The following is a 23,765-nucleotide window of genomic DNA, read 5'->3' on the forward strand; positions in this document are numbered from 1 at the left end:
TTTTTCACATGCCCCCTGCCCCAGTGTGACTCCTGGTCTGAGTAATTGCTCGTCAGTGTGAGTAAGGGGCTCACAGTCTGGCCCAATATGTCCGGGAAGAATCCAGGAGGAAAACATTAGATTTTTTTTTCTGAAATGCACATTAAAAAACAAACCCATAATTAGACCCACATTTTCAAAAGAAGATGAACCACATGACAGTGTGGCAGCCACAACTAGAAAAACATGGCAGCAAAAATGTGTGTGAGTCCCTGAGCCGGCTGCATGGGAGACACTAGAGAAGTTTTCCATCAGAAAATGCAGTTTTGTGGAAATCAAAATGTATTGTGAAAACGTCAGTTTCAGTGAAACTTGCCACAGAAAGATGTCAGAACAAATGAATGTTGAAACACTTTGTTCTGATAAGGTAAAATACTTCATTTCAGCTTTCTCATTTTTGATTAATTTTGTTTAGACTTTTATATTCAATTAAAATATTAATCTTAATATTACATTGGTATATGTTATATGTAATATTTTAATCAAATATAAAGTCACAATGAATCAACAATATCAAAACAAAACATTTCAACATTAACAACATAATTCAAAGTTATTGAAACAAAATGTTTCGATAGTTGTGAATCAAAACATTTTGGCATTTTCATTTCACAGGAAACTGTGAAACTTCAGCTTTTCGTTCTGATTCAGAACTATTTATTTTTTAAGTTCAGAATTCCCTGAGGAATGACAGGTTCCAGTTTTGACCAGCTCCAGTACACACAGATAGCTGTAGTTACACAACAAACTGGGCGACTGCACACATCTGGCCATCTGCACATGCACTTCACGTTGTGTTGCACAAATGGGGATTTCACAACACCTTGAAGCATTCACCCTTTTTGCAGAAGTCCCTGTTCTATTTATTTGCATAATACCTTTGTCCCCTCAAGTGTCAGCATCTTTTCTAATCAGAGCTTTGTTCTAGCCCATTTGCATTCTCTTGACACTTATGGTAGAGTGAGGTTTTCCCTGGCTTCATCTGGTACTGAAAGATAACACCCTGGAAAACTGATATGTTCCTGCTCCGTTGCTTCATTCTCCTTTTCTCCCTCTGTTTGTTCAACACATAGAACATAGGCTGGACCATCCTCATTAGGACACACTTTTCCAAGTCTCTCCATTAATGTTTAATAGTTGTTTTCTTCGGCCAACATCCCTGGCTAGCTATTAAGAAGCAGCTTGGCCACACTGTCCAATAGTTAACCTTTATTTCTACCAAAGCTTTGAAATTGTTAACAGAAGTGGGGCAAAAGATCCGGGACATTCTCAGGAACCACTGAGGGGTGTAACATGAAGAACGTCAATTATTAACGTCAGGGCAGAAAAACATCTCTGTGCCTTCATTGGTCTAAACGGTCCATTGCCATTGGGGGAGCAAATGACCAGAAGATGACCCCACCCACTGGTGGGACATAGCACATGGCATGGTGACCCCACCCGCTGGTGGGATGTAGTGCGTGACACGGTGACTGCCCTCTTGGTGGGATGTAAGGCATGAGATGGTGACCCCACTCCTGGTGGGATGTAGCGTGTGAGATTGTGACCCCTCTCAGTGGTGGGACAAACGGGGGACATGGAAATGATCCTACTCATTGTCATGATGTAGAATGTGAAATGGAGACTGCCCTCTCCCCTGGCATGAATGCATTATGCAGCAGTGACCCCTGCTCCCCCAGCTCTCTAGCATGGCACGTATCATGCAGGAGTCACTCTGCCTCTCTGGTGTGAGTGTCCAATTCTTTTCCAGTCAATGTGATATTATTGGTGTGACAGGTTCTGTGAGAAAAAGACAGACATCTCAGGTATCTGTCAGAGACAGGAAGCCCCCCACCAGGGCGGGTCACAGACTCTTTGGGGTTTGATCCCTGCTTGTCACGACTATCCGTTCCTGAGCCAGTGGCTGGCTGCTCTGTGGGATGATGCCATCTCTCTCTTTTCTCCCAGGGTCAGTCACAGTTTCTCCTAATCACTTCTTGCCCTTCCTTATACTTGGGACACTGGAGCAGGAAGTGTGTGTGTCTCTCTCAGTCTCTGCTGCCATGCTGGGTGCACAGTTGCTTCTCACACTGGGCTTTGTGCCTCCCGATTTCCACCTCTTGTGTGTGATCAGCAGTTGTGAGAGTCGGCCTTAGTGCTGCACATGCCAGTGCAGTGAGATGGGTGAGAATTCTGTGCAGGGATCTGGACCAGTCCAGCTTGCTGCTCGCTTTGATTTGTTCTTCCCAGTGGCTCGTAATTGGGTGTTTCAGGTGCTGGGCTAGTATCTTGAGCATCTTTTGATTTAGATTGTTGGCTCCCTGGCCAAGCGGTTGGAGGTGCTGCACCTGAGGAGCAGTGAGATGGAGGAGTACATTGTGTTTGAACCCTCACATATAACAGGAGTGAGGATCCCACTCCTCTGCCCTGATGTGCGCAATGCAGGAGTGGGCACTTCCTCTACATTCTACTTATGTGGAATCAAAGCACTTGCCCCCCTTTTCCCAGTCACCCGGATAATACGTCTCTGTCCTTGCAGGTGGCACTACTGAGGGCACACGCAGGAGAACACCTGCTCCTGGGAGCTGCTAAGAGGTCCATGGTGTTCAAAGACATCTTGCTATTAGGTAAACCACTTCTCCTCTATGCCAGGATGCTGCTGCTTCCTCTAGTAAAGCAGATACACTCACACAGGAGCATCCTATTTGTGGATTGGAAGGGGATGGGCATTTTGTTTTGTCCTGTGTCATTTTTGCTGAATGGCGCGTTGGGTCGGAATTCTCATGTATCCAGGGAACCCAGCATTGCCCTGGGGTTTGGTTGGTGTGTCAGATCTAAGGGCTTGGTTCACATTTCCACCATAAAGCTCCATTACAGTGCTCCAGCAGGGTAGAGGGGCCTACAGGTCATTGACCCCCCCCCCATTAAAATCCCATCACGCTGCCAGAGAGGTGAAAAGAGGCCTTAGCGTAAGTGAGAAGCAAAGCCTCCATCTTCATTCAGCTTTTCCTTGTTGCAATGATCTTCCTTTGCCCAGTAATAGAGTGAGAAGAGGCTGCTTGAGTAACATAGGTCAGCATTTATGGCCAGCACATCCCTTCTGCTACAGGAGAGGAAGGCAGTGGATGTATATAGAGACAGGCCCATTTGCTGCTCGGGGATGAGTGGAAGAGGAAACTTCACTTGTCCCAGGTAGGTTTACTCCTGTTCTGAGATAGAAAAAAGCCCAGTTGCTAAAGCCCAGGCCTGTTGTGCTCATTAGGAAACCACTAGCATGTTGCAGCATCCTGTCCCAAAGTAATGATACCTGTCCCATGCATGGCCCACCCATGGGGAGCAGCTTTGTGATGTCCTTGAAGTCTACAAACGATCCTGCGTGCTTGTTGATTCAGGAGGCCAGAGTCATGTGTCTCCACTTACACTCACACCCACATACCACACTTAATTCCAGTCTTGGTCATGTGAGGTGAGGAGTGAATGTGTGAACCCCTGGTCAGCATTGTAAGTCTTGGTGGATGTAATAAAGTCTGAGGCGCTCAGGTGCCTCTTTGTTCCTGGTTTGATCATGAGCAGCTGGTGATATAGTTCTATTGTGTTCCTAAAGGAAATGACCACATAATCCCCCGGAACTGCCCTGAGCTGGTGGAGGTGATCCGTGTGGCCATCCGAATCCTCGATGAACTGGTCCTGCCATTCCAGGAGCTGCAGATTGATGACAATGAATATGCCTGCTTGAAAGCCATCATCTTTTTTGACCCAGGTAGGCCCAAACCTTCAACAATTAATCACCGGAAAAAATCTCTTCTTACAAAACCCAGAATAGCAACCACACAAGAGCTTCGCCCTGCTCTCGCACTAGCCCGTGCCCCAGCAATTTGGTACAGTGTTGGTGGGATGGACCTGGTTTTCTCAAGGTGGTTTCCTCAGTGATTTCAGAGCCCCTTCAGGTCCCCAAATCCCTTCTGGGACCCTGTGTCTCCTTGCAGGGTGCTGGCATTTGGATACAGTGAGATAGTGCTGGGCCTATTATGACAGAGGAATTTGACCCCCTGAATACAGTTAAAAAGGCAGCAGCCCCGGCGGGCAAGACAATGGGATTGGAGCTTGGAGCTCTGGGAAGGTGCTGGTTCCACAGTGTTCCTGTGGGGTCAATGGCCAGACTACATCCCTAACTTCCTTCATTTGTAGACTTTTACTACACAGGGCTTCTTGGTGCAAAATGCAATGTATACTGGTGAAGCTAATTCCTGGCTGATGGTGGAGTCGGCGCCTATGCAGCCCGTGGGCTGCGTGTTTGAGACCCCTGGTCTAGATAATACTTAGTCCTGCCATGAATGCAGAGGACTGGACTAGATGACCTCTGGAGGTCCCTTCCAGGCCTCTGATTCTATGATTCTCCAGGATGGTATGATCACTTTGTGCTGCTCAGGTGGCACAAAGAGACTAGATCCTGGCCTTAAATAGTCAGCAGAGAATTCCCCTTGTGGAAGGGACCTCTCTTCTCATCTAAACCTGGAGAATGGGGCTCTTATGCCAGCTCACCCCCTCCTCATTCATGGCAGGGGCCTGCCAGGTAAGGAAGGGGACATGTCAAGGCAGGCCTGGAGGTGACAGAGTAGAGCTGTGCTACACTGAACCTCTGCTGGTGATATGTGCATTAGGGACCTTACACCAGTGGTGTTAGTTAGCACAGTCCTTAGGCAGCGCCTATGGATGCTGGGGCAAGGTTGGTGCAGAACAACGGAGGCATAACTGGCTTATGGATGGCTCCCGCCTCTGTGCCAAGCCAAGTTTGGATGCAGGGGAGAACTCAGCCCTAGAAAAAGAACCACGAATGTCTATAAAACCAGATTGCAGGGAGCCAGAAAGACAACCCAGGCCAGGCTGAGCCCACGGCTCATGGCACTGGAGAGGGGCTCTCCCTTGGGAAACAGCCCTCCATTTTATGTTCCGTGGTTTGTTTCAGACGCCAAAGGGCTGAGTGACCCCACCAAGATCAAGCGGATGCGGTACCAGGTGCAGGTCAGCCTGGAGGATTACATCAATGACCGGCAGTATGACTCGCGGGGCCGCTTTGGCGAGCTGCTGCTCCTGCTGCCCACCCTGCAGAGCATCACCTGGCAGATGATTGAGCAGATTCAGTTTGTCAAACTCTTTGGCATGGCCAAGATTGACAACCTGCTGCAGGAGATGCTGCTAGGGGGTGAGTATCTGTGCTCAGCCTCTGTAACCCTAATCCTCAGCACAACCCCATCACCCTCTCGTCACTGGGTGGGAAAGAGCTGGGATCAGAATGGGGAGTGTCCTTGATTCCCAGTCCTGTGCTCAGACCTCCTGATGCAGGGAGCTGAGCACATCAACCCAAGGAGATCATCTATCTTCATTCAGAAGCTGCAGCTTGTGAGAGATGTAATTAATTCCCTCTCCCTGCAGCTTGCATTGTGTTTCGTGTACCATGTGCTGGGTAATAACAGGAGAGCACTGTGCTCTTATTACACAAAACTGGCTGTTTCTGCTATAGGCGCCGATTCCGTGGGTACTCCGGGGCTGGAGAATCCACGGGAAAAAAGTAGTGGGTGCTGAGCACCACCCGGCGGCCCCACTGACCAGCTCTTCTCCCTCGCCCCAGTGCCTCCCGCCCACCGGTGATCAGCTGTTTAGTGGGGTGCAGGAGGAGCGGGGGGCAGGAAGAGGCAGAGCAAGGGTGGGGCATGCTCAGGGGAGGGGGCGGAATAGGGTGGGAAGAGGCGGGGTGGGGTGGAGCCTTGGGGGAAGGGTGGAATGGGGGCGGGGTCTGGGACGGAGTGGGGATCAAGCATCCCCGGGGAAACCAGGAAGTTGGCGCCTCTGGTTTATGCAACTATTTACAGAGCTTCAGGTATTCCTAGCCATGAGCACACAGACTGACTTCCTTGTGCCTCCTCCAAACCCTTCCCTCCTGCAACCTGTGCTCCTCCCAGGTTCCATGCAGGTTGCTACATGGTGCGAAGGTGCTGCTTCCCAACAGAAGCAGCTGCTGAAGGGATGACAAGCTGCCCCTCTGTCCTTACATCACCCCCATGCACACTGAGAGGATGCATCTCCCAAAAGACAGAGTCAGCTACTTACCCATGTCCTGTTTCCCCCTAAGAGAGTCACGGGAGCAATATGTGCACTAAAGGGCAATGGAAAGGTTTGGTAAAGCATGGCCCAGGTTTACCACTAGCTGCTGAAAGCTCAGATAACCTCATGTGATGTATGCGGTGGAGCAGCAGTTTGCCCCTGTGCTGCTCCTGCACTTAGCTCTTCCCCTGAAGCCCAAGAGGAGAGGAGAGTGACACTGCAGCCAGTGTTGCTGTGGCAGAGGTGTGGTCTCAGTGGAAGACAGGGAGGGAGCGTGTACTGATCATTTGCACAATAGTGCACCTGGAACTCCTGGCCTGGCTGTGAACATTTGGCCCTCCTGGGCTATACTCTTTTGGACTGTCGAGTGCTTTCCCCTTCCGTCCTGCTCATGATGACTGACACTGAAATGGTTCTAGGCTCGTCAAGTGAAACGCCTCATGCTCACCACCCTCTGCACCCGCATCTGATCCAGGAGAATCTGGGGACGAACGTCATAGTAGCGAACACGATGCCCGCTCAGATGCACAATGGGCAGATGTGTAAGTATCCCTAGCAGGACTGACAGCTGCCAAAACAGACCTTGTTTGTTTGGAGTAAAGCTAAATGAAATGAGTAAGAAGTATAAGAATTCCAGTGACATCCCTGAGCCTCAAGGGCCACCCCAGCATATTCTATACTGCAAAGCCACAGTGATGCAAGATGGGTATTATGGTGCTAGAAACTCCTCTGCAGAAAGACACACAGGGGGGCGGGGAGGTTAGAGTAGATTAGATTGAATGCTTGATTCAACTGAACACTCCCTAGCAGATTGTAGTTTTTACAGTAGCTCTAATTTGGGGACAAATGCTCCAATCCAATGCATGACTCCTGAGTGCTGATTAGATCAGGCCCCGAAAGACTAGCCTGGTATGTCTGGGGGAAAACCAGTAAAACTTCTGTTAATGTTTTCCCTGTCTTGGCCTCCCCATTGTCTTTCTGTCCAAAGAACCCAGCATGAGGGGGTTGAACACTAGGGTATCACGCTTGGCCACAGCACAAAGCTAGATCTCGGAGATGACATTCAAACGCAACCTACAGTCGGGTTGCCAGCTGTCGAATGGCACAAACCCAAACATCCTTGCCCCACCCTGTTCCCCACCCCTTCCCCAAGGCCCCACCCCTGCCCTGCCCCTTCTCTGAGGCCCCGCCCCCACTCACTCCATCTCCCATCCCTCCCCCACCCTCACTCACTTTCACCAGGGTGGGGCAGGGGGTTGAGATGCGGGAGGGGGTGCAGCCTCTGGGCTGGGAGGGTGGGGCCAAGGGGTTAAGAATGTGGGAGGTGGCTACAGGCTGAGCCTCAGGCAGGGGGTTGGGGTGCAGGAGGGGGTGCAGGCTCTGGGAGGGAGTTTGGATGCGGGAGGGGACTCTGGGCTGAGCCTGGGGCAGGGGGTTGGGGTGCAGGGGCTCTGGAAGAGAGTTTGGGTGCTGGAGGGGGTGTGGGCTCTGGGAGGGCGCTTGGGTGCAGGAGAGGGTGAGGGGTTGGGCTCTGGGAGGCAGTTTGGGTGCGGACTCTGGGCTGGGGCAGGGGTTGGGGTGCAGGAGGTGGTCAGGGGCTCAGCGCTTACCTCGGGTGACTCCCGAAAGCGACTGGCACATCCCTCCAACAGCGGCTTCTAGGTGGGGGGGTGGCCAGGGGGTCCCCGCACGCTGCCCCTGCCCACAGGCACCGCCCCCACAGCTCCCATTGGCCACAGTTCCCAGCCAATGGGAGCTGTGGAATCACTGCTCAGGGCGGGGGCAGCGTGCGGAGCCCCACCTGCCTCCCCCAGGAGCCACAGGGACAGGGAACCTGCCTTAGCCCCACTGCCGCGCTGGACCTTTAACAGCTAAAATCTCCCGGTTTGGCTGCAGTAGACTCCAGGAGATAGAGCGTTATTCCGGGAGACTCCCAGTGAAACCAGGAGGGTTGGCAACCCTACCTACCAGGTGAATCTTCAGTACAGAGTAAAAGGCAGGCACAGAACCCCTGATCCTGTGCTTCTTGCGGCTGTCTGCACTGGAGACTGTAGTGCAGCCTAAGCAGCAGCATGTGTATAGCCCACTGGAAACCATGTTTTCATTGAAGAGCAGTTGGCCTCTCTTTTGCATCTGTAACCCTTGTGCCAGGACTAGAAGGATCCAGCCATACCCAGGTCCTTAGCCCTCCCCCAAACTCTGGGGTATATGGAATTGGGATCCAGATCTGAATGTTGCATCTTGAATCCTCATAGCCCAGTAGCATCTGCTCCTTCTGCCTTTGTAACATAGTGTTTCTTTCTGCAGCCACTCCGGAAACGCCTCAGCCTTCCCCCCCTGCAGGCTCAGGATCTGAGCAATACAAACTACTCCCTGGGGCCATCGCTACTGTAGCAAAACAGCCAGCCTCAATCCCACAACCCACCATCACAAAACAAGAAGTCATCTAGCATCTCCCAGAAGGAAACCAGCCTGTTTTAGAAAGACTATATAGGGGAAAACAGACTGACTGTCCCAGTGAAGACGTACGCTATCGGTGGATTCACAGGCACAAACGCATCGGCTTGTTTATTGGAACAAAACCAAAGGCTGTCTTGGTGCAGCTAGGGAGAGCACATGCCATGGTCCAGCTGAGAGTTACATATCTGGGAGTTAATAGTGAAATCATTAGTCCTAATATGAAGGGCCAGAACCAAAACTCATGCCGGCTGGTGACTCTTTTGAGATTTGCATTGACTGGCTGTGAGGTTGCGCCTGGCCATTTCTTTACTGCCTCGGAGTGGGTTCAAAGCAAACCAGACACTACTGAAAAGAAAGGACTTGTCCAATACAGACATTGCATTTGAAGGAAGGGCGGAGATGTCTGCTGCTGTCTTTAACGCTTCTCAGAATAGTCCCAAGTTTCAGCCGATGTTAATGGATCTAGAAATTCTCTGGAAAGCATCATTCCGGGGGCGGGGGTATCATAACTCCTTGTGATAATATTTAGGCAAAGTCTGGTCCACATGGTGAGTGAGTTGGGCTGGGAAATCACTGGTGCTTCTGGATTCCCTGCCATTTCAGACTTTCCGTATGTTGGGATGCTGCTGGGGTTCCTTATCCCAGCACCATTATTCCCTCCCCATGGCAGAAACTGAAGGAGGCAAAGACAGCAAATTCTTCTACTACGCTACCACGGCATCTTTGCTAATTGCAATGGAATGATGGTGGAGTTGTGGGATTCAGCTAATGGGCTTGGGAAGTACAGAGCTGGGGGGAGGTGCGGGACGATATTTGCTCAGCACCCTGAAATACTGCACAGATCTCACTAGGATGATTGCTGGGATCCTGTGCATGTCTGTGCCTCCTAGTGGTACTCACACAGGTTAACTATAAGCAAAAGCTTATCTGCAGCCTGTTCATGGGAGATTATTGTGGGAGGAGGCATGAAGGGGAGTGGGGAGGATTCAGAGGTAGAGAGATGAGAGATGGACCCAAGACACAAAGGTTAGACCAGAACCTCATGTTCCTCAAGGCTTGAGAGTAGCTGGACCCAGCGGCTTGGTCCAGGCCCATCTTTAATCCCAAATGATGAATTAGAGTCATGGCTGGTGCCATGTGGACTTCTCCTACAGAACAGTACAACTGGTTGATCACAGATTTATAGGGTTTTATATCATGACAGAGATTAGTCGTGACAGTCCAAAAGATACAGACTGTCAAAGCATGAAGACGATTAGAAAACCAGGGAACCTCAAACTCTGCTGTGAAGTTCTCAAGGGGTCAGGGAGAGACGTTTTATTATGTCCCATCTAGCCCATGGCCTGTACCCTCGCCATAGAAGCTCCTGGGTTTTACTTTGCTCGTGTTTTTCTTTTACTCACTGAAGCCTATTGGTGCTATTCCCTGTAGCTCCCCCCACCACAGGGAAAGAAGGCCATGAAGCTAGCGATTTCTCTCTCCCTAAGAACTGAAATCACCTCCTGGGGAAATACTAGCTTTTCCTGACCACACACTGTATTTCTGCGAGGTCTTGGCCTTGTGGGAACATCAAGAAGTGGTGGAGTCACAACTGCCAGAAGCTCTTGGGACAAATCCCCAGCTAGTGTAAATGAAAGCTCCTCTGATTTACGCCTGCTGCGGATATGGCCCCTGGATTTCAAATGCAAAAACCAACACCCCGCCCCTGTTTGCGGGTATCAAAGTATTGTATTGTCTGTCAGACCCGATAGCATTTTGCTGAGTAATTTATTGCAATGATGAATCTAATCATTTTCTATACATTATTTTGTAAATCACATTGATTATTTATGATCATGAAATTAAATGCAAACAACTTAATAACAAGACCATCTTTTTCCAACTGTATGTAGAGATAGTGTGTGGGGAGTATGTCTCAGTGCACATTTCATTCGCATCAGACATCCCCAGTACAGTACACTAATTTTTTGCTGGTTACTGCCTTCCAATGGAAATAGAGGAATATTTCTTCACTAGAGTTTGTATTAATAAGAAAAGAAATAAATGCAAAAATATTTTCTAACTTTTCCTGGACAGATGGATTTTTTTCTTCTTCTGGGAGCATAGTTCTAAACCCCCAGGCCCTAGTTAACTCTGGCAAAAGGGAGCGTGCATACCTTTGTTTTCCCAATTACACCAGGGCTGAATTTGACCCATAAACCATATGGGTCTTCAGCAGTGTTGCCAACTCTCATTTTATCACAAGTCTCTCAATATTTGGTATTTTTCTTAAAGCCCCAGGTGCTGGAAGCATACGATTGCATGAGAATTTCATTTGAAAAAGTAACTTTCTAGACATCGTGGTTGTAGAGAAAAGCTTGAACACATGTAAGTTAAAAATTACGCAGTGAAGGCTCAGAAACCAGAGAGAGAAAAGAAGCCAAAATCTATTTCTCTTAAATCCCAGGATTTTTTAAAGGAAATCACATGATTCTTGGGGGGGTTGACTCATGATTTTTGACTGTTTCGAGGAGGCAATGCTGCTTTAGTTCTATACCCCACGCCCACTAGTTCCAGGGGGGTGTAAATGAAGGCAGAATTGGGCCTACAATGCCCAAAAGGATGACAAAGTGAATTAATCTGCCACATGTTTAGAAAACATGACCTATGAAGGAAGATTGAAAAAATTGGGTTTGTTTAGTCTGGAGAAGAGAAGACTGAGAGGGGACATGATCACAGTTTTCAAGTACATAAAAGGCTGTTACAAGGATGGGGGAGAAAAATTGTTCTTCTTAACCACTGAGGATAGGACAAGAAGCAATGGACTTAAATTGCAGCAAGGGAGGTTTAGGCTGGACATAAGGAAAAACTTCCTAACTGTCAGGGTGGTTGAGCACTGCAATAAATTGCCTAGGGAGGTTGTGGAATCTCCATCATTGGAGGTTGGACAAACACCTGTCAGGAATGGTCTAGATAATACTTAGTCCTGTCATGCATGCAGGGACTGGTCTAGATGACCTCTCGAGGTCCCTTCCAGTCCTATGATTCTATGGTTGTGAAGGTGAAGAAATACACTGACAATTAGGGAAGGCAGTTAATGACCTGCCCTTCTGATCAGATGAGTTTAATCTCAGCCATAGTGTGCACCGTAAGACATACATCCCAACATTTCCGGTGGCTAAAGTAGGATGAGTCCTGCTCCCAGTTCGTGGGGTTGGGGGGGATCAGATGCTGCCCCTTGGAGGTGGGGGAAGTTGTAGAGTGAGCCCCCTCTGCACTCACCCTGCAGCAGCAGCTCCTGCAGCTCCAGTCCCATGGAGCAGGCTGGGCTCAGCTCCCTGGTTCGAGCATTGTGACTTGGGCCCAGACTCATGGGGTTGCAGCAATGCTCAGGTTGGCCTGGCCCCTCTGATGGGGTGTGACTGGGCCAAATTTGAGTGAGTGGCACTGCAACCGCATGCCCCAAGTCGCAACATCAGAGGGGCTGAGCCAAACCTGAGTGGTACTGCAACCCCATGCTCCTGGGGCCAGCTCAAAATGCCTGACGTGGGGAGCTGAGCCCAACCAGCCCCACAGAACAGGAGCCACTCAACCAGACCAGGCGGTTTGGGGGAGCAAAGTGGAGCAGTCCTTCGAAACCCAGGGCTAGGGTTGCCATCTGTCTAATTGCACAAACCCAAATACCCTTGCCCTGCCCCGAGGCCCTGCCCCTTCTCTGAGGCCGCGCCCCCACTCACTCCATCCCCCTCCCTCCGTCGCTCACTCTCCTCCACCCTCACTCACTTTCACCAGTCTGGGGCAGGGGTTTGGAGTGGAGGTGGGGGTGCGGGCTCTGTGAGGGAGTTTGGGTACAGGAGGGGGCTCAGGGCTAGGACAGGGGGTTAGGGTGCAGAAGGCAACGCCCCCACAGTTCCCAGCCAATGGGAGCTGCAGTGTCGGCGCTCAGGATAGAGGTAGCGCACAGAGGTGGCCGTTCCTGCCTGCACTTAGGAGCCGCAGGGACATGCTGCCGCTTCCAGGAGCTGTGAGGAGCCAGGGCAGGTAGGGAGCCTGCCTTAGGCCTGCTGCACTGCCCTCTTCAACCAGACTTTTGGCCTATTAAAATCTCCCAGATTGCTTTCAATAGCAACCAGGAGATTGAGGCCAAATCCGGGAGGTCTGGCAAGCCCCTGTTGGGAGGTTTGGCAAGATAATAGAGGTTGAGAGATTGAGGCCTAGATTTCTGTAATAACTGAGACTTTGCCAAAGGAAAGACAATCATGCATTGGTGAGGGGTGACTGAGGCTTTCAGTTGTAGGCTCCCTCAGATAGTCACCACAAGCCATTCCCAACAAAGGGCTGCTCAGTGGCCTATGTGAAATGAGCTGGGGGGTTCTCAGTCTATTTCCCAATGGGGACAGACACTCACCTCACCTCTGGAGCTACTTCTGTTGTAAGGCCACCTGGAAACCTGATTCTGTTTTAGGTGGAAAGTTGACAGCAGGAATGAGTCCGGAACCCAAATTCAGAGCTAGCTTCCCATACTTTAGGGTTGTTCATGTCACATCTTCAAAGCTTTTCTTTAGCTGGAAAATAGACAGTCCTGGAACCTGAACTCCACTGTTCAGTTACAGAACAGGTTCAGCAAAGGAAGTAGCAGGGCAAGTTCCCATCTCCCAGTCAGGCACCTGTGCGGTTAGCCTGCTTTGGTCCAAGCAAATGGGGTCAGCTTCTTTCCTCTAATAATGTGCAGCTAAGCCCAGGCCTCGCTCAATCTGGCCCAGCAAATGTGTAATGGTGCCATTGTTTTACCTTGATATGTGTTCAGTAAATCCATAGACAACATCAAATCTGTGAAGCAATAAATGCTCCTGGACTGCTGCCCACAAATTGCTCCACTGAGGTTACCCTTTGCCTAGTTAATCTATTTTAAATCAGCGTAGTCCCTACCTTGCTACCTTCAGTTTGTGCTGGAAAAAAACCACAACCTCTCTCAGAAACAACTCTGGCCTCAAGTCAACTCCACTGTTACAACACTCCCTCCTCTTTCACCCCCGACAAGACACAACCAGGGAAGCTTAAGGCTGTCCCAGGCCCAGCAGAACAATGTTTTACCCTTTCTAAGGCTCTTGCCACTAAATGGCTCCCATGGCCATGGTTCATTTTGTTCTCTCTAAGATCATTTTCTTACACTATCTCTGACCAGGAGTGTGCTTTGTTCCCCTTTACTGGCCCTTGGATTTTAAGCATTTTCTGGACAGTAGCAGCATTATCTCCAGCAGTGAGGGTTTACCCTGACAGCCAAGCCACGTTGTGAGAAAGTGGGATTTTTAGTTGTGCTGTAAAATGGGATCTCATTCATTCCTTATGTCAGCCGGCTCTGAAATAGCTAATGGGCCTTGAAACTTTTCCCTTTTCCAAATGCTTTCATCTCTCAGTGGAACATAGGAATGGTAACTTGAGTTGTACAGCCCATAGATCACACCTGACAAAAGTAACTATTGCTGCTATTAAACCCTCAAGTACACACACAGCACTGGTAGCCATAAAAGCAGGAGCCTGCAGGGACAACGTGGCACTGCTGAGTTAGGCATTTCCCTGTGCCAGGCTGTACAGTCCCTTCAAGGCTGATGGCAAGAATTGCAGCTCGATTTCGAGCTCCTCTGTTCTGCACCACGAAGACCCTTTCCATTCAAAGAGATGGCACTTGTGGCCGGAGGCTAGTGCACGGACATTCCAAATCCGCCTCCCAGTTCCTAATGATAAACTGCCTGCAAAGGTGGGACCCTGTCAGTAGTAAACACAGAGAGAGAGCTGCAAATCACCAATAAAACACCACTACTCTGTCAGCCTTGGCAGGTACAGAATAAACAGACGAGCACCGTGCTGTCAGGCTTCACATTCACTTCCTTTAACTCAGCAAGGCCAGCTCCTCAGCTGGGGTGAAGCACTACAGGCCCATTGAAGTCAGTTTACACCAGCTGAGGATCTGGCTCTGAAAGAAGCCTCTTCTGAGCTTGGAAATGAAGGCAAGTTAGGAACTGAACTTCCAGGGTTTGCCTGCCCACTCTGTTACTCTTTAGCTCAAGCTGCAGCAGCTCCTGCTTTTCCTTCTGGAGCTCCTGGGTTCACTCCCTGGGGTGTTGTCTAAAATGGCTGCCACCACAGATGCATAATCTGAGGCTGTGCCCTAAGGGTACTGCTGCTTGTTGGCAGCAGAGTCAGGACACCATGCCCTGCTCTAACCATTAGATAATGTTCTCTCTCTAGAGAGTGTCAAGACATAAATAGGGGCATTTGATCCTAGGGTGACCAGAGAGCAAGTGTGAAAAATCGGGGCATGGGGCTTGGGGGTAATAGGTGCCTATATAAGAAAAAGCCTCAAATATCAGGACTGTCCCTATAAAATTGGGACAACTGGTCATCCTATTTGAGCCCCTCAGTTCCATACTGTTCTCATCACTCCACAAAAATCACCCTCAGCTGTCACTTAGGAATTACCCCTGGAGTCAGATGTATGTGAGTCTGATACTCTTAGTCCCTTGGGGTTGTAGTCCACTGCACTCCCAGAGGCTCCAGGCCTGGAGGAGGGCTGGGCACCTGGTTACAGGTTTGCATTCGAATGTGATTATTTCCTGTATGAAATGCAGCTCTTTGCCCCAAAGCTCTCAGTACTGCTGAGCCCACAGGCAGAGCATTCCGCAATCCTGAGGCCATGCGAGAGGGGAGATCTTCATTCCAGTGTTGGCTTCTCTCTTGGCGCTGAGAAACACGGACCGTTTGCCGAGCAGAGGCAACAGGCCGGGATATTAATTAGCTGAGATGACAAAGAGCCCAGCAAGTTTCTCGCAGGGCTCTGCTGCTCCTTTCCTTTCCAGTGAAATTTGGGCTGGTGAAAGCTGCCAGATTGACAGCCTCAAGCCTCTCTTTTTCAAACCAGCGGCTACTGTATGGGCATCAGTAGGGCAAGCTTCCCCCTACTCTGCCCCTCTTACTGGAACGCTCTCCTCTAAGAGTCAAAACAGAGCAAACTCTGTTTCTATAATATCCTGGGCCTCTTTGCTGAGGCTGCCATCATGGTACTGGCAAGAGGCACAGATTCCTGAACAGCCTAGTCACTGCCCCCAAGATGACTAATCTTCCAAAGGATCCACAAAACCATGCAGCTAGCTTTGCTTTCATTCCAGGGTGCTGGAGTGTTGGGAAAGACTAAGTCTTAAAGAAGAGTAAATTAGACTACCGGAATCCTGTAATATTTAAGGTGTTTTGGATTCTCCCACCCCACTCCACTTATAGTCTATTCTCAACCTAATTCTTGCAAAATGCAGGCATTGTTGCAGACCTAGACGCTGGGGGAAAAGGAGGGATGATGATTCTTTCATGTAATACACTACCCTTTGCATACGTTTGCAGGGCTGTGTTGCATTGTGCAGTTGTGTATCACGTTTGCTTACGTTGTATTTGTGTATGCTTACATAATTGACTGTGTGCTTTACAGTTTCCTGTTTGCGTGTTGGCACGAGTGGGTGTGTTTGGGCAGGTTTGTGTATGTGTGCATACAATTGCCTCCTTGTGTAAGTTAGCAGATTTGTGTGTTTGTGTGTGTTTGCGTAGGTTTGCATATTTGTATGTGTTGGTATATTTGTTGCCATTGTGCTGTAAATGAATGGCTGTTGGTGTTGAATTTGCACTGTACTGTGTGTAGTTGCTGACTGTAACCGTTAGCATGTTTACCCGTTCGTGAACTGAACTACGTATTTGCATAGGTTTATATGTTTGTGAGCAGAATGTTTACATGCCTTCTCAGAGTTAAAGTTGTCATCTTTATGTAAGCGGGGGAATGGTCCCACTATTGGGGGGAACTTTCCTGGCTTCTGCACTACCCCAGTGGGGTGGGCTAGCGAAAGGATCTGTGTCCTCGCTCCCACTTCCTTTATCCAAAGGCCTCCCTGCCCTTGAGGACTCCCCTTCCATTCTCCTGTCTGGCAGAGTCCTCGTAACCCCAACAAGGCTGGGCCCAGGATTCCTGGGGGGCTCAACCCCCAACCTTGCTGCAGTCACCAAGGACAGGGGCTAGGGTGTCCCTGCTCCGGGGTACTCTCTCTGCACTGGGCACTTCCCTGACCCACTGATCATTTCATACAATTTAAAGCAAATGCAAGTTATTTAATCAACAATTAATTAAAAAAATAATAAGGAAAAATGGGAAAGGTTAAAGGAAAACACATCACCCCGCCCTGTGGCAGGGAATATCACAAACAGTGTCTCTGGAACGTCAGTCTGCTCCTTGTAGGTCCCAGGCCACCTTCTCAGGCCCTGGCTGAGCTGCAGGGGTGCTGCGGGTTGGACACTTGCTCTGGTGGTGGCCACATGCCTCTGGGCTTTGGGTGGTGGGACCCTTCTTCCCAGCATCAGCCCTCCGTCGGGTTAAGATCCCCCTCCCAGTCTGGCCTGCAAGGACCCTTGGCTGAGGGTGTCTTTCTGCGCTGGACCCTTTGCCCAGGGTCCCCCCTTGGCTGGCCCCCGTTGCTCACCACACCTGGCTCCAGCTCCAGCCCCAGCCCCAGCTCCACTCTGCCTCAGCACTGATGCTGCTACTTTGCCTTCTGGCCCCTCTGGCTCTGTGGCTGCATCCCTGCTCCCGGCACAGGATCTGCTCTCTCTGGGCTGCTTTTCTGGCCCTGCTGGCTGGCATGGCTCTGCTCCCCAGCTCAGCTCGCGCCCCTGCTTTCTCCTTAGCTCAGCCCCACTCTGTCTGACCCAGGCAATTCCAGCTCACAAGGAGGACTGGACCCACGCTGGCCTCCTGACTCCCTGATTAGCCTGCCCGCCCTGTCAATCAGGCTGATCTGGAGCATTGGCTTCTCCCCATTGTTCCTGGGGACTATCAGTCTCAGTGTCCTGATTTCCCATCGACCCTTCCCAGTTGTTTTGGTACTGGGAGCTAGCCAACCAAAACACCCCCACTGAGTCTTAGGAAGGGGACAACAGTCCCCTTACTTTTATAAAAGTATCCTACAGGCCAAAACTATATATGGGGTCATGGATGTAAGGGCTAGGGGGAAAAGATGACTAAGTTCCCTCTGTGCTTCCTGTATTCTGGGGCAGTGCATGGGTCTCCCTTGCCCTCACTGATTTATGCTCCGCTTTCCAGGGCCCCCTATGAACCCTGGTAAGCAGAGAACAGATGCAGTGGTATGCACTGCAGCCATGCCCTTATCCATCCCCTATGCCATGGGCTCTGAGCAGAGCCAGGTTTACACCAAGAGGAGGCCCTCTGCGCTGTGGGAATGATCAGGATCTGTTTCCACCTACTTTAAGGACTCTTTACATTGCCAAAGTGGTGTAAATGCGCCCAGGAATACCTGAGAATCAGGCCCATGTTGCGCACAGGGGTTTCCTACCCAAACTACATTCCGGGCTCTGCTTCTTGCGACCTGGCTTTGCAGGTTGACAGGCAAAGCCGAGAATTTCAGGATGGGCAACTCCCTACTCAAATACTGAGCAAATTCATGGTGCTTGTACCATTTGTAGGCCCCCAAGGCTCAGCCTACATACCCTGGGAACCTTTGCCAGGCTCTCATGTGCTAGGCACTGCACGTAGGTTATCTTTATTACCGGACTGTTATGTTTGCTCAGTTTAGTGATTAAACATCAGTTTAAAGCTTTCTCCTCTAGCTCTGCTGTTTGAAGTTGTGATCTATTTTTGGCTTCATACAAATCACCCATCCCACCAGGACTGTAAAATGTTTATTGCTAATGGTGGCAAACTTAAAGAAGCCAAGATAACTTTCCCAGGCTGGGCATTCAGATTGCTTGGATAAGTCAATTTGTGAAGCTCATTACATGAACCCATTAAATATAAACCAGCCCCAACAGCCATTCAGTTACAACACAACGACAACAAATATCCTAGGGCTGGGGAGAAGCCAGGGGCTGCAGAACTGAGAAAAGCATGAACTGTAAGGTACAGTTATGGCAGAGGACCATGAGATGGGTCAGATACACAAGCAGACACAATGTGTGGCCTCCGGAGTCATAAAATGCAGCCCTGAGCACTCTCTCTCACACACCCCCAGAAGCACAAAGGGGGGACAAAGCCATTTAGCGACAGGATTTAATTGCTTGGGAGCTAGGAGAGCAGGCAGTTCTCGTCCGTCTGCACAGGGAGACAATCCTGATTGGGCACACTTATATTCAAGAGAAACAGTCATGCAAATTCTATATGCAAATTAGTCACAGTCCTTAAGCTCCAGGCAAGTTGTAAAAGGTGTTTCTCAGATGGTATCATGAAGCTTGGGTAGCCCTGTCTCACATGACTCTGGGTGAGCTTCACTTGGGGGCTGTGTGGCTTATGCCACTGTCCATCTGGGCACAGGGCACCTGGCAGTGGATATTCTGCAAGGAGAAAGTGGCCACAGAAGGCAGCAGCTACCTCTCTCTCCTTAGGGACCTGCAGGGGGCAGCGTAGTTGGAAAAATGGGTGTCCATCCCTTCAGCAGCTTCTTCAGATGGGGCTCCCCTGGAGACCTCAGTGGGGGAGAGGGCGAGGGTAGAAAGCTGCCCTTTCTTGGCACAAACCCAGAAGGAGGATGGGAATAGGAACAATTAGAATGAAGTTTGCATCTCCCAGCTGGCGTGAATCTAGTCCTCCGAGTCTAGGCTCATCTGTGCCTCGTAGGTTTAGAAATCAGTCTGGAAAGCTCAGGAAAACAGATCTCCTTGGGAGATTTCTGCTACTTACTATTTAAATTCAAACTGGAAATATCATGGGAGCAGAAATTTTGGCATCCTGGGGCTTCCTAGCACAATGGGGCTTCGACCTGCTTAAGATCTCTCTCGGTGCTACTGCAACATAAAGAATAAATAACAACAAGAAACCAGGCAGTGCTGAGGTGCAGGGCAATTCATATTTTGAAATTTCCCAAACATTTTCGTACATCACGAAACATTTGGGGGAGCGGTGTATGAAATGCAGAGACCATCCGAGCTGGCCCTTTCTCAGCGTTGCCACCTCTCACAGTATTATCCTGTCTCGTGACATTTCATCTGTTTCTGTGTGAGTCACGCCACTTTCATTTCAAAGAAAAAATAAAATGTCACAGTCTAGGCCTCGCTGTTGCAGAGAAATGCTTGGAAAGGTGACCCGAATGTTTCTATAAGGCTCAGAAAGCAACCAAATGTTGGGTTCTTCTTCTTCCTCTTTTTTAAATTTCATGATTTTAAAGCCAATTTCATGATTGTGCAGGCCTCGCCTCATGATTGTTGAATGCTTGGGACTAACAAAACTGCTTTTCAAACCCTAATTTGCAAATGTACTGCCTTGCTATCCACAATCTGTGACGGCAAACAGTGAGCAGTCACTGCTAGCCCCAAGGTTAGATGTTTTGACACAGACACAGACACAGAAGAATAAAATTAAGTGCTGCCGGTATGTATCCAAATTAGGGGGGGAAATTCTGAGCTGAACTGGAGAACAGTATTCAGATCCAGCTGAGGCTTAGCCTGGGGTTTGGGAATCTGGAGAAAGGCAAAACCAGGGCTAGAATTTGGGTTCTTATGCAACAGCCCCCAAATCTCATGAGCTGCTCTTGTCAGCTGTCTGCCATCTTGGTGTAAATCTCATGCAGCCCTTGTGGTATTTCAGCCCTCGAGGCTGTCCTTGACAGCTTTCGGCCCTATCTGAACTAGAGGTGGAGAGTACACTCTCTTTCCAGGCTGAGAGGTGACCTAGAACCAGTCACAAGAGTGTGTTCAGATCAAGGGATTTGAAATACTCCTCCCACGGCATTCAAAATGTTTTGGATTCAAGGAACCAGCTTTGGTCCATCTCTTTAAAACAAATTATTTTTGCCAGCTGCATTAAACAAGCCTAATCCACAAACTATTTGGGAGGAAATATCCATATCCGTTTATTTATTTGATATTTTAGGGTCTGTTATGCTTGATATAAGAGAGCAAGACATATAGTACATTAAAAGAGGCCCATTCACTGAAACAACCCAGAACAGACAGTGCAGACAATCTCTGTTAGCACCCCAGTGCCTCATAAGAAAATCTGGGAGGTCAGCGAATTGGGCCTTCCCTTTCTTGCTTTACAGTGATGTCTTGCAATTGCATTAACTCTGCACGTCTCCAAATGGCAGCACCCTCCGTTCTGTTGCTGAAATGTGTGTGTCCCTGTGCCGGGATTCCTAGAATTGTATTTTATTTGTTTGTAAGATTTCCTAGTATGACAGCTGTTAAAGTAGTTGTTATTTTCATAGGTAGCAACCTACAAAGGTATCCTGTGCATTCTGTCTGCAATAATAAGGTGCCACAAGTCCTCCTTTTCTTTTTATTATTTTAAAGTTGCTTTTCAAAAGAATCGTCAGCAAGAACAGTGCTGGTGAAAGCTGCTGGCTTGACAGCACTGGAGACTGAAATCCAGAGCAGCTACAGCACAGGTAGTAGCAGTGCAAGCTTCCCGCACACGTGCCATGTCCTGAATTCAGATCTCTGCCTTCTAGCTCATAAGTAGGGCCAGATCCTCAGCTTCCATAAATCAGCATAGCTCCATGGTAGCCTCCCTGCATTCCTTAAGGTGTCACCACTCCCTGCTGGGAAGACACCGAATCCTGAACTCAGGGCTTGGCCAAGGAGAAGAGAAGGAGCTGACATTCAGATTCTTCTTCTTTTAAAAGCATTTTCAGTAATGTTTTCAGCACCATGGATTCTTTGTTGCTGGCTTGCAATATTTTTTTTTTATCAGTTATTATTGCTGGAGTACAGCATATGGTCACAGAGCTGTGCAAAAAGTGAAGAGCTTGAATGTGTTTACAAAAGCCTCTGAGGTCCTTTTTAAAAGCTGACTTTGTTCCTAACCTGTGCTTTCTGAAAGGGGGCAAGGGACAATTTTCTTTCAATCTGAGAGAAAGTCTTAATAATTACATCGACTGTACAAGTGTAAAAAAAACCCACCACCAACAAAAGGCAGTTCAGGCCTATTTAGGGGGGTTGCTATCAGATCAGATCCTGGATCTTTGCTGTTTTTGATTAACCTTGTGGTCAGTCAATGAGTCTGAACTGCAGTGTGCTGCTGTCGTGCTTTGGAAGGATTTGGAATCCTGTCTGGTTTCCAGGGCAGTGTCATAGCAGTGCAAGGACACCTTGTGTCACCCCAGACTGGGTCGGGCCTCTGACTCAGGAGGTTAGCAAAACAATATGTGACTGGAAAAACACCGTCATGTACATTTCTCCCCGGAAACATCAGGAGAACAGGCACAAAGGATCCCCAACCCCAGAACACCAGCATCCCATATTCTGCTAACTGGTCCCAATGTGGTTCACACATGTGGCTAAGGGACTGCAGTGAAGCCCTTCCAGAACTCACAATCCACCCTCTTTGCCACACCACCTCCCAGACCAACACTTGGGAAATGATCATAAACCAATTCCAAAGAGATTTAGGGGGGCGTAACTTAGAGCCAGGGTGCTGTACAGGAAGAGTGTCAAAAGTGCACAAGGATTATAATGGGGGTAACTGTGTGGTTAAAAGTGTATAAAAATGGATCCAAATACCAAAAAAGCCAAACTTGACTCCGGGCTTAACATTGGCCCCGGTTTTTCCGGTGAGCAATTTTGGGTGTATTTAGCTGAGTGGGAAGGTACCACTTCTGGATGCCATTAATCACATAAAATCCTCAGTAACAAATTGGAGGCTGGCTTGAGCCTCTTTAAACCTTTGGTCCTCCTGTGCAGATGCAAGCCAAGCCAAGCCATGTGCCCAAGAGAAGAAGGAGGGGAAAGGTGAACATAACAGCATTCTTGCTTAGGAGCACCCCCTCCCCCCATTAAGAAACAGCAGTGAGCAGTATAGTTCTTTTATGGTGTAGTCAGTTTAGCAAGCTCTGCTTGGCCCCTCCGCTTCACCCTGGAATTGACATGCCTGTAGACTGAAGTGCTCTATTATTTAGCCCAAGAACAAACACAGCATGGGCAGCAGCAGTGCAAACACCCCCACAGCTGAGCCGCCAATACACATAAAACCCTGGCCTGGAGGAACTGAGATAGGAGCTCAGTCTCCATGACCCATCCTTGTCCTCTAGGCTGAGAGTGCCATCAAGATTGCTAATCATGGTGGGGAGGACTTTCAGTTCCTGCATCAGAGTCAGACCTTAATGGCCTATAGATTAGTGTTTCCATACCCACTAAGCCAGCTAGTCCTCCACAAGCCAGACATATCTTTCTTATTTCCACAAGTCAGCCGGCTGGTGACTATTTTTGCTCTTGGATAAACAAGGGATATTAGTTTTATAGGCCAATGGAGCGTTCTGAAATCTAGGCTGACTACTCAGGCCAATTGCACTCACTGAGGTAAGAAATGTCTGAGAGGTTTGCTTCCCCCCACGCAGTAAGTGCCAGATATATGGAGAAATGTGTCTTGAGAAAATTTCCCAATTCCCATTAAAGCTAAGTTTTAATCGGCTGTTAATATGATTGACATAAGGGCAGGGCTTTGGAGCTGTGCTCCGGCTCCGCTCCAGCTCCAGGCAAAAACCTGCAGCTCCACTGCTCTGGAGCTGCTCCTCAGGCTCTGCTCCAAAGCCCTGCATAAGGGACTGATCCAGCTCTCACTGAAGAGGAGTCTTTCCATTGACAGGAGTTGATTTAGGCCCTAACAACCGAAGATCCTTATATCAGGGAGACCTTGAGAGTTTGCAAATAAGGATGCATGATAGGGAAAGCCTGCAAAGAGCCAATGTAGCAGCTGGAGGGGGGGAGAAATACGATGGAAATCCACACAAAATTAGAACTGTGTGAATAACCAATTTTTTTGTTCACTGGCAATTTTAAAAAATTGGTTTGTGTTGACCCGGAAAAAAATGGTTTGGAATCTTGGGTGAACTGAATATTGACAAAAAATTGTTTTGGGTCCAATGATATATTTTGTTTCAGTTTTGACCATTTTAAAGGGGCTTTGATTTTATTAAAATAAATTAAAGGATATTTCAAAAAGAAAAAGTTATTTTGAACCAAAAAATATCAAAAGACTGTGTTCTGAAAATGTTAGAATGAAAGATTTCAACTTTTTCTGAAATCTTTTAGCTTTTGGGGGGGAGGGAGGGGACAAACATTTTGGCAAAATCGACATCAATTTTCAAAAAGCCACTGAAGCTACAACCTTCTCCAAAGACGTTTCAGCTGAAAATTGTTGCCCAGCTCTACACACAACACAAACCCTTCAG

The 23,765-nt window shown here is 48.8% G+C and overlaps 1 protein-coding gene across 1 annotated transcript in view; it reads left to right on the forward strand.

Annotated features, from left to right (window-relative positions):
• HNF4A (hepatocyte nuclear factor 4 alpha) overlaps window positions 1-9,811 on the forward strand; it is a 32,194-nt gene extending 22,383 nt beyond the window's left edge. Inside the window, exons 6-10 of the mRNA XM_074970106.1 lie at window positions 2,558-2,645; window positions 3,623-3,778; window positions 4,985-5,221; window positions 6,540-6,662; window positions 8,428-9,811. Coding sequence (XP_074826207.1) covers window positions 2,558-2,645; window positions 3,623-3,778; window positions 4,985-5,221; window positions 6,540-6,662; window positions 8,428-8,570 — 747 coding nt within the window. The 3' untranslated portion in view covers window positions 8,571-9,811. The remainder of the gene's footprint in view (window positions 1-2,557; window positions 2,646-3,622; window positions 3,779-4,984; window positions 5,222-6,539; window positions 6,663-8,427) is intronic.
• Window positions 9,812-23,765: the final 13,954 nt, after the last annotated feature.

Source organism: Natator depressus, chromosome 13 (assembly GCF_965152275.1).
Source record: "Natator depressus isolate rNatDep1 chromosome 13, rNatDep2.hap1, whole genome shotgun sequence".
Classification (NCBI taxonomy): Eukaryota; Metazoa; Chordata; order Testudines; family Cheloniidae; genus Natator; species Natator depressus.